This window comes from Amyelois transitella, chromosome 7 (assembly GCF_032362555.1).
Source record: "Amyelois transitella isolate CPQ chromosome 7, ilAmyTran1.1, whole genome shotgun sequence".
Lineage (NCBI taxonomy): Eukaryota > Metazoa > Arthropoda > Insecta > Lepidoptera > Pyralidae > Amyelois > Amyelois transitella.
This window is the reverse complement of record NC_083510.1, coordinates 4559719-4570913: the sequence shown is the minus strand read 5'-3', so window position 1 is coordinate 4570913 and position 11195 is coordinate 4559719. Positions and strand designations below refer to the sequence as shown.

Sequence of the window (11195 nt, the reverse complement as noted above, 5' to 3'; positions counted from 1 at the left end):
CTTTATCCTGGTAAAATCTATAATTCTAATTTCCGCGGGATTTGCGTAAAACCTTTTTGTGGGTGGCGCAAATTCGCGCGGGCGAAGATGCGGGTAAAAGCTAGTAAACGCATTGTACTTAAACTTAGACAAAAGCAAACACATTATTTAATTCGCTTCAGGCATTATTATTATTTCTTAAAACCTTACCTCTTTCAATCAACCCGTAATAAAATCAAGGGAACAACTTACAAAAGACACATAAGACAAACACAATAGATAATAATAATAAATTTATTGAAGTAATCGTTGGAGTCCTAAGTTGTGACCACCAATATTTCAGATCAGCACATATTTCCATATTAACAAAGTCATATGAAAATTACACTCTTATCAACTTGTACATGTTATTCATATAATTAATAAAGGATGGACATGTGTGTTGCTCATTATCACAGTTCTCAAGAACATTTGAAAATGAACATTAATCTAAGCATTTTAAGATATTATTTATTAAATTGCATGAAACTAAATATGTTTTATGAAGATAATTATTATTGAATCAAATTAAAACTGATCATGCTATTCTGGCTATATCACGTACCTGACATGAATAAAACTTAATAAATTTTCTACATACATTAAATTCCAATAATTAAAGTCTAACGATAAAATCGCTAGACCGAAATTATAAAGTAAGTATTAATATTACATATTTACACCAATATGCAGTACTAATTACATAATTTCAATGTCATTTCAATAAAATAAAAAAAAATATTGCAGTTTGCATGGTTACTCAGTAGAAAATAAATGAAATTATAGTTATATAGGTATTTGTTTCCTTCTTAAACGAAATTCGGCCTTTTTGTGAATAATTAGTTTAAAAAATAAGTAGTAAGAGTAAGCCAAAATGAAATCTTTGTGTACCTATTTTCTTGAATAAGTTTCCTTACTATAGTACAGTGATATCCTTATTATATTTTATTCGGCATTCTAAAGACAGTTAGAAAACTCTTAAGTGAAGATACCGGTAGTTACAGGATTAAGGTAATTAGTTTTGGAAAAATCATAAATAAGCGAGTGCATCTAATATATTTATATCTAACAGCAAGCGAAGCACAGAGTGTCTAGATGTGTTTCTATGTTAAATAATCAGAGATCTGATAAAAGATGGGAAATGTTAGGTAAAAGCCACTATAATTTTATCCTACGTAGAAGAACTACGGTAGAAGAGAAACAGCAATAGATTTGAACAAAGATGGAATGGCATGTGTCAGGGAACATAAAAGGTGATAAAAATAAATTTTGAGCCATGAACAAAAATGGTTATGTAAATAAGATTGTGGCTATCATCCATGTCTTGCTAGTTGATATACATATAGATGATGTTGGATATAATAAGTGACTTTGTTTGAGAGGTCAATCTACACACTTTGACTTCGCTTGTATCGTATATTAAGGTGTTTTTCTACCTCGTAAATTTTTTTTAAAGGTAAGACGATAATGGACATGTAGATAGAGGCTGGCAACGTATATTGTAGCCATATTGTAGGGACCGTTTGACAAAAAGTTTTTAAAATTATTAGTAGTTCCTTAAGTTCAAAAACAAACCACGAAATAATATGACACCTTAGACTAAAAGATCATAAAAGAAGATAGTAAAAATAGACTTTGCGGTACTATCTTTGAGACTAAGATGTCATATTATTTCGTGGTATAGTTTTTGAAATTGAGTAACTAGGTACTTACTCATAATTTCAAGTAATACTTATATTTTGTCCAATTACCCTACAATATGGCCAGATATATGAATTGAAAAGGCATTACGGATAACACTATCGGCAATTCTTACTAAAGACATAAGGCCTTAAAGCTTTTAATGAATCAGCCACTTTAGTAAATAATAATTAAGTAGGACAGAAACATAGCAGACATACGTAATGAACATAAATATGAGCTACAAAGTAAGTTGATAAAGTCATCTGAGATAAAAAAATTAAGACTATACCTATTATTTTAAGATAAATTCAATAACTGTGTATAATTATAACAATATATTCACCATTAACAATTACACTTTATCACACAAACATTCGTTTTCAAATTGAATTCTTCTTACCTATTAGTCTTTAAAAGAATTATGCAGAAGAGACCTGTAAAAAAATTAATTACAGTTACTTGATTCGTTTACCTTTTTCTTCCTTCTCTCTCTCTCTCTATAATCTATTTTAAATAGTAGAAATGTGCTATTTACAAACATTATTGTAACATTATTCGAAACGTCTGAGATAAAATAAAGGTATGTTACATGAGAATACATAAGCGGGCTAATACTGTCTATATAACTCTCTCGCCAGCAAAATAGCAAGAATACCATAAAACTTTACGACCGTAACTATATCGACGGCGAGCGAAACGGTAAGAAGTGCATTATTTGTATTTTATTGGTACGAGTGTAGAAATATTTTATTATATATAGAGTTTCATAAAGTTAATACATTTAGAAAACATTGCTATTGTTTAGAACCTTAATCGACAGTGGATTAACTGGTGATTCCAAAAACAATGAATCTAATAACTATTTTGTAATTGGTTATATTTATTTTTATGTGCAATAAAGAGTTTACAAACAAACAAACTGACATATTAGGCATGTGATAGTGACTTACTAGGCAGGGAATCGACAAGATGCCATTTTAAAAATATTTGATACGCATATGGAGGCACGGGTTCAAATTCCACCTTGGCCATGCACCAATGACTCTTTTTGTGAGTTATGTAGGTATATCAGTTTCAGTGGTAATCGATGCTTTTACAGTGAGCGATATCATCGAGAGGAAACTTGCGCATTCAGGCAACTTAATGTGTAACCATGATCCAATACGTGTTAGTTTCCCCTGTAAAGGTCGCGGAGGTCAGACGCGAGTCGCTCCGTGTTAGAACCTGGCTTACCCAATCCAGAAGCGTGATCATTGGCGCACCTGGAGCTCCTCTCCAAAGACGCGAGGATGTAACCGGGACTAAGAATAGTCGACAGTGTAGCCAACTGGTGTGACAATAAACGGTAGACTCATTAAACTGCGGAGATAGTGACTTACTAGCGTGTGCGTCATCATGGCAGCCAGCGGCGCGGCATGAGACGCGCGGCCGCGTACACGAGCGCGCCCGCCAGCGCCACGCGCACCGACACGCGCACCACGCGAGTCGTCAAAGATGGCGGCGGCACGCTGCAAGAATAATTACGTCTTTGTCATATACGGGGGCAAACATGATAGTCTTGAATATACATAACGCACGAATATATACATCTGAATGGCTTACTAGTGGTAAAATTGATTTTGAGAATGTGTCAACATATAATCACGCCTTTATCCCTTACGGAACAGACAGAGCCGATAATCTCGAAAAGATTATCTGTTATGTGGTCTAAAGTAAAAGAGGAATACCTACCCAAAATTCCCGCGGGAGCGGATTTGATCAATCCAATAACAACATCCAATAAAATGAACACACAATCGTCGTCAATATATAATAGTATTTAACAATAACTTACTCTAGCAACGGTGGTATGTCCTGTGGTTTTATCTTGCCCCAATGCTGCACGATACCATTCACGTGACCAATGCCAACCACTCCCACTATGCGACAAGGCTCTCTACCTGTATAAAAATAAAAAAAAAACTGTTTTCTCAAGTCATCGACGTAGTATCTATACCCTATACCCACAATCTTGCTGAAAACACAACCGAACCAAACAAATTCGTCTGTCCTTTCGAAAATGGATGTTAATGTATTGCAATAGAGCACACTATCCTTAATTATAAGCAAAATAATTACTGTTATATGTATAAACATTTAAATTAAAAGAAATCTTTCAATTTGCATCAAGGCTTGTTGAACATTCGCGTCCATGGACACTATGCGGAAATCAGGAAACAGATATAGTGAGAGCAGAATAAGGTTAGTTCAATTATTTATAGCGTTTTTATTGTGGTTCTGTTGTGTGTGGTTCCCGGCACCAATATAAATAGGACCACTCCATCTCTTTCCCATGGGTGTCGTAAAATGCGACTAAGGGAAAGGCTTATATACATGGTATTCTTCTTTTAGGCGATGAGTTAGCAGCCTATCACACACAGGATAAAGATGTGTATGTACATTATGTATGTTCAATTATTTTTTCACTCTCATATGTTTACAACGTTTGTAGGCCCACCATCAGTTCCTTTCTGAAAATTATACTAAGCGATACATATCTAGATTACCTAAGATAATATGATAAGATGACCTATAAAAGACTCTGAAGTGTACCTAGTGATTTTTTACTGATGAACATCACAATAGTCTCTACACTATCATCAGGTGTTTTTTGCAAATACCCACACCAATACCTAATATGTAATATCTATACTAATATTATAAAGCTGAAGAGTTTGTTTGTTTGAACGCGCTAATCTCAGGAACTACCTACTGGTTCAAATTTAAAAATTATTTTTGTGTTGAAAAGGCCATGAATCGAGAAAGGCTTTAGGCTATATAACATCACGCTTCAACTATTAGGAGCAAATAAATAATGGAAAATGTGAAACGACGGGGAAAACTATTCACTCTTGAGGGTATAAATGATGAACCAAAATAACTTATCCACGCGAACGGAGTCGCGGGCACAGTTAGTGTTACATAATTGCAGGACAAAACCGTATTGCAAATCAGACAGAACTTTTTACTTTTGTTGTTATTTTTTTTTATAATACTGACGTGGCTGCATTGCGGCGAGTTGTAGCGAGTGACACAGAAACATGTCCCTCTCGACAACAAAGACTCGCTCTAAAGCGGGAAACTCTTGCGCCATTTCCTCCAACATGTCCTCTAGCATCTTCTTCTGTTTGCACTTTTCTACTTCCTCAGCGCTGTGAAAATAAAAAAAGAACTGCGCTACTGAAAGGTAAAGCTTCGTAAAATATTATTTTGTGATTTAAATAAGAAATTTTTTAGGCCAATAGTAGAAAAATATGCACTTAAGGCCCAGGTTATAATACAAAAACATTACTAAATTTTAGACATAAGACAGAAGATAAATCCATAAAATGTTATGAAGAAAACTTAAAAAAATAATGCTTAACACACTTACAGCAATTCACTTCGCTGTTAGATACATGACCATGGTATTATTTTATACAGAGATCTTATATGGGAAAATGATTAAAGGTGAACCCAGGGCAAAAAAAAACGATCTAAGCTAGGTCCTACGTCTGTAATAATTCCAATTTCCCATATTTTCACCCAAATTATATTCCCGTATAAGATAGTAATTTGAAACAGTTAACAAAAACACTGAGCTCTGCTCGGTCACCCAAGTTCTACTGACAAAAACAGGACTGTTCTTTACCTTATACTCTTATTTGATGTGAGCAAATGCCAAATGAAACGTATAGTCTGTCCCCAGGACAGTGATGCAATGGCCCTATGCAAAGTTATGTCGATCGGCCGGTCGCCGAGTTGGACAATACAGTTCGGAATTTTCTTCGCCTGTAACAAAGTTTCAATATGAGAAAAGAAAAAGTATGTTGAGACAACAAACAATCAGTGTAAATTTTTCATCAGTCCCAGATGAGCATTATATTCTTTTATCTAATAAAGCTTACTCTTAACTAGTTATTACTGTAAGATAATAAAGTATAGGTACCTCAGCCATAGCACGTCTAAATTCTCCACCAGGCGCCATGCCCAGCTCTCTCGTAATATGGGCGGACATGTTTAATAGTAAAATGTACATAAGGCCATTGAACACACCATTCTGAGCCATAGTTTCCCTGTTAAAAATAAACTATTTTATAATGTGACATTCAAAAAACAACTATTCTTTTTCTTAAAACTTCTGTTTATAACATTGTATGATTTATAAGTTCCTTAAGCTTAGTAATAGTACTTTGTAGTATTACTAAGCTTAAGTAGTATACTATTTTCTATATTTTTGCTTCCCAAAATTTAAAGCATTCCATCAGCAGAATTTTATAAATATCTTTCGCAATTATTAAAAATATTCATTATTTCAGAATGCCCACCTGATCTTCTTAATATTAATATTTTTGGCTTCTCTGAGTATAATTTCTTCGTCTAGTAGCAAAATATTAGTTCTTTGCTGGCACAATTCCACCATTACGATATGTGGATTCACTTCTTGAATAACCTTAAAAACATAAAAGTAAACTTGCAAAACAAATAATTATGAATGTGGATGAGATGAAATAAGCATGCAGGGATTATGGCACAGATGGATTATGGAAAGATGTACTTTTTCCCTACCCCTCCGGAATAGAGGCGTGATTTAACTGTATAGTATAGTTCATTCCTTACTACTAAAACAAAAGTAAACAATAAAAGAGTTTTTTGTTAAAATTACATTTCTAAGATTAATAAATGAGTAATACCTTTCAAAAGTAATTTATTATGACATCTGTTATTTCATTTTGCTTTTTTTTCACGGCTATAAATTAATATAAAACATTTTTCAACAAAAAGACATATCAAGATTGTTACCTTTATTCAGTACCTAAAGCAATAGACTATCACTATATTTATGTTCGAATCCCAGTCAGGGCATGATGAGTAACAAACATTCTCTGATTGGCCTGGGTCTTGGATTTTTATCTATATAAGCATTACATACATGCATAAGCTGTACAACTGAATGTGGCTTTTTAGTCTTCTCAACACTGTAGGCTCTGTCAAATCCGCACGAGATATAGACATGACTATATGTATGTATATACAAAATAAATACTTCTAGAAACAAAGAATTTATTATTGAACATAGCATTGTTGAGTTTGTACCACATAATACAAGTTTCAAACTTACTTTGAGGCTAACTCAATCTGTATTAATTGTGCATTCTTTTCTTATTTTTTAAGTATTTTTTTGTAATAAAATCAAAAATACCTTAGAAACATCCTCTTGGGACTGCAAACTGAAGTGAGCCGTGCCCACTACATAAACTTTGCCTCCATCTTCAGCATTCAGTACTGTCACTGTGTCGGGGAGGCCATCATCCATTGGCAAGTCCGGAACATCTAAAGAATGAGACTTGTTTATGCAAATTTTCCTACATGGAATATTTAAAGAAGTCTTCAATAATGAGTTAGTTTATAAATACCTTTCACAGGTCTAATCTTCTTTGAGTGTAGAGGTAGGTATTGACTATATATTTTAATAAGTTAGTACTCTATGACTACTCTGTATTGGCTTATGAAATGACCACATACCACTATTATCTATGCATATAAGAAAACAGTAAAAATATTGTTTGTACTCTTAGTATTTTTGACTCTTAATGAATGGAGGGGCACTTAAAAAAGTAATTTATTGTCCATCAAAGTTTATTTAAATGTTTTGCTTAAAACTGTAAATCATTACCTTCTATATGAGGATCAATAAAATCACATTCAGGATTGGAATCAGCTGACAAATTATCAGTTGCACTATCCTTCTTTTGATCAGGTGTTGAAGTAACAAATTTTGGACTCCCTAAAAAACCAAGAAATCAAATAATGAAACTTATTTTATCTCAAAAAATGAGTAAAAAGCATAACTTCTTGAACAAATGTTATTTTATGAAGATTTGCAATGACTAATGATGTTAATAAAAATAAAATTCATTTATGATTAATGAAAATCTACCTATGAATATTTTATTATAGGAACCTTTTTTACTAAGCACAGCCTTGTCGGTCACATTCATGGGGGCATCACCACTTCCATCTTCAGCTTTGATAAAAATCTGACATTCATTCACAATGTCACACTTGACTCTGGATGGTTTAATATTTGCTGATTGTTTGTCTTTACTCACACCACCTGTACCCAGCAGGCGATCACTAGCTTCCATTCTGGATCACTTAAAAATTAAGAAATATCAATGAATACAGGTAACGAGATGATAATTTATTTCCTTGATATTAATACAGAATAGCGATATGTTAATTGTTCTTTGTATATGAAGCTAACAATATATAGGCAGAGAATAAGGGTGCTAGGGGTGAGCTGAGGGAGAACTCAGTAAATTCACGTGTAAATAAATTCTTTATCATTAGCACATTAATACTTATGAAATGATAAATGAACGGTAAACAAAATCATTATCAGTAAAATCGAAAACACTTTAACGTAAAAGTTTATAATATGCAGCGTATTAATATTCCTACATTGGGACGTTGTCGCTTTTTACAAACACTCTTGAGAAATTAAAATTCTTAAACTGAAGATATCACGAAGATGAAAGCAGCATGCAAATATTGCAAATGCAACGTAGCGTAGGTACATGACACATGAAATAATATAAACTGTGTACACGAAACACTATCGTAGTTTTGACGTTCTGGCACGTCATGTACTTACTTCTTAAAATCAATTTTAATTAATTGAAATAAAGTTCAATATCGCGTGAGTAGATTAATAGATTCTTCAAAATTTGTTCTTCTAGTTTGACACTGACAGACGCTAAGGAAAGCACAAACAAGATGTGGATAACGTACCTGCTTTTGTATAAACAAAAGCAGGTACGTTATCCACATCTTGTGATTTTATGCATGTATGTATAAACATACATGCATAAAATCACGCCTCTTTCCCGGAGGGGTAGGCAGAGACTACCTCTTTCCACTTGCCACGATCTCTGCATACTTCCTTCGCTTCATCCACATTCATAACTTTCTTCATGCAAGCACGGCGGTTTCGGATACTTTTGACCTGACCCTTTACCAGAACGTCCTTGATTTGATCAAGATACGTTCGTTTAGGTCTTCCCACTCCGACCTTTCCCTCCACACTCGCCTTGTATATCTGCTTAGTCAACCTGTTTTCATTCATCCTCTCCACATGACCGAACCATCTCAACATACCCTTTTCTATTTCTGTAACTACATCTTCTTTCACATCACAACATTCCCTTATCACGCTGTTCCTTATCCGGTCACTCAATTTCACACCCATCATACTCCTTAACGCTCTCATTTCCACTGCATTTATTCTGCTTTCGTTCTTCTTTTGCCATACCCAACTTTCACTCCCATACATTAATGTCGGGGCCAACACGCCTCTATGCACAGCCAGTCGAGCCTTTTTGGATAGTTTTTGACTGCTCATAAAGGCATGTTCCCCGCGTTCACTCTCCTTTCAATATCACTATCACACTTGCCATCTGATGTAAACTTTGATCCTAGATAAACAAACTCTTTCACTTGCTCAACTTTTTCTCCTCCAATCAAAATATTACATGTTGTCATTTCTTTCTCCATTTCAAAAACCAGTGTTTTAGTTTTACTTACGTTCACTTTCAATCCTTTCTCTTTTAAAGCTTCATGCATACAGTTTACCATCTCCTGTAGCTCCTCCACTTATGACGCCAGTATAACGTGATCGTCGGCATAGAGCAGACATTTGACGAGTAACTCATTCATCCTTAATCCACTTTCAGACTCTTTCAAATCTGTCAAACAACTATCCATAAATAGGTTGAACAGCCACGGTGACGCAACACATCCTTGCCTAACGCCTTTCTCAATCTTAAACCACTCAGTGTGCGCTCCGTTTATCCTGACGCAAGCACTCGAATCCTCATATAAGGATTTCAGTGCTCGTATTAAGAGACTGCTCACCCCATGCATAAAAAGTGCTGACCACAGTTCATTCCTCTCAACTCTGTCATAGGCCTTTTCATAAATGCCGTATTCAACGTATTGCCGAAACAACTTTCTTCGCAAGTATCGAGCCTAGATGAAAAATGCGACATGCTGGAGAGAATTTCTCGCAAGACATGCATTCAAATAAGAAATGTCCCCAGACAGAAGGCGGAAACCAAAGAAAAGCTTTTTGAGATGGTCAATAGCCTGTCTTCTACGCTGGGTGTTCAGCTGACGGCCACCGAGGTGCGCGACGTGTTCAGGATGCCCGCACGTCAAGATAAAACCAACACAACAATAGTAGCTGAATTCTCCTCAACGCTTGTTAAAGGAAACATGCTTACCGCAGCCAAAAACCACAAATTATCCTCTATGAGATATAAAACAGAACAACTGAACTCGTCCCACATGGGGGCTGAAGGCCAAAAAATGGAGATATACCTCTCAGAGCATCTCACTCCTCAAGCTTCTAGGCTTTACTTCCTGGCACGAGAGTTCCGCAGGTCAATGGGGTACGACTACTGTTGGACTTCCAATGGACTTGTGTACCTTCGTAAAACTCAGGGGCAGCCCTATATTTTAGTTAAAACAGAAGCCCAGCTGCAACAGTTGCGGACTAAATGACTAACTTTTTTCATCATTATTGTTAAACTACTTATATTTGTACTATATTTAAAAAATAGTTTTGTTTATCTTTTCTCTCGTGTGCACTTTGTTTATTTACTTGCATGCACATATGGTAAATGTCAGTCATATTATGATAAATTTTTATTCAATCTTTGTGCACTGGATATGGAATGGTTTAAACTCAATACAATATTTGTTTTATGTTTAAAACTTACACAATATAAAAATAGTCTTAATGATTCCTTCTCTAGTGTGTACTTTTTGTATAGTATTTCATGCACATATGGTAAAAGTCGGACATCTTATGATGGGTTTATATTCGTCCTATATGCACTAAATATGAAATGGGTTAAACTCAATACAATATTTGTCCCATATTTAAAACTTATACAATTTAAAAATAGTTTTGTTGATCTTTTTTCTAGTGTTTACTTTGTTTATAGTCTTGCATGCGCTTATGGTAAATGTCATTCAACTAATGATAATTCAATGTTCGATCTTTATGCACTAAATATGAAATGGGGTAAACTCAGCACATTCCTACTAAGTTACCCAAATAACACTTTGAATCGTGGTTATAAACTCCTATACTTTTCTGACATTAAAATAAATCTTGAAACGACTTACCTCACTACTGAACTCATATATGGATAACAGACAATTATTTGATGAAATTGACCAATCGTGTTCCACCTCTTGTAAGCTAATAAATGACCCTAACCAACTGGGTTTGGAACTTTCTAACCGGACAACAGATAAAAATAGTAGATTTAATATAATATCCATGAATATAAGGAGTATAAATAAAAACCTTGATAATTTTTTGATCTATGTGACTAGAATTAACGCCAAAATAGATATGATTGTGCTATCGGAATGTTGGTGTGACGAAGACACAGTCCCTCCGA

At 34.5% G+C, this 11195-nt stretch overlaps 1 protein-coding gene across 2 annotated transcripts; it reads right to left on the bottom strand.

Moving 5' to 3' along the window:
• Nucleotides 1–259: 259 nt before the first annotated feature.
• Nucleotides 260–8331, bottom strand: LOC106134115 (traB domain-containing protein). Of its 2 annotated transcripts, none has more exons than XM_013334085.2 (11): nt 8185–8331; nt 7661–7877; nt 7397–7507; nt 6923–7053; nt 6048–6172; nt 5669–5795; nt 5372–5511; nt 4741–4892; nt 3536–3641; nt 3081–3209; nt 260–2135 (listed from the first exon to the last, which is right to left on the bottom strand). In XM_013334085.2, the coding sequence occupies exons 2-10, from the start codon at nt 7866–7868 to the stop codon at nt 3095–3097; spliced, it is 1215 nt and encodes a 404-aa protein (XP_013189539.2). In that variant the 5' UTR covers nt 7869–7877; nt 8185–8331; the 3' UTR covers nt 260–2135; nt 3081–3094. The 2 variants fall into 2 exon arrangements, with proteins under 2 accessions (XP_013189539.2, XP_013189546.2); XM_013334092.2 differs by having other exon boundaries at nt 7685–7877.
• Nucleotides 8332–11195: the final 2864 nt, after the last annotated feature.

Bases quoted from the DNA above. Each gene is read 5' to 3' on its own strand.
- LOC106134115 (XM_013334085.2), bottom strand. From the start codon at position 7,868: ATGGAAGCTAGTGATCGCCTGCTGGGTACAGGTGGTGTGAGTAAAGAC. The intron at 5,796-6,047 runs GTGGGCATTCTG...TATTTTTAACAG, and splicing joins ATTAATATTAAGAAGATCAG to GGAAACTATGGCTCAGAATG. The intron at 5,512-5,668 runs GTACCTATACTT...ACTTTGTTACAG, and splicing joins TTAGACGTGCTATGGCTGAG to GCGAAGAAAATTCCGAACTG.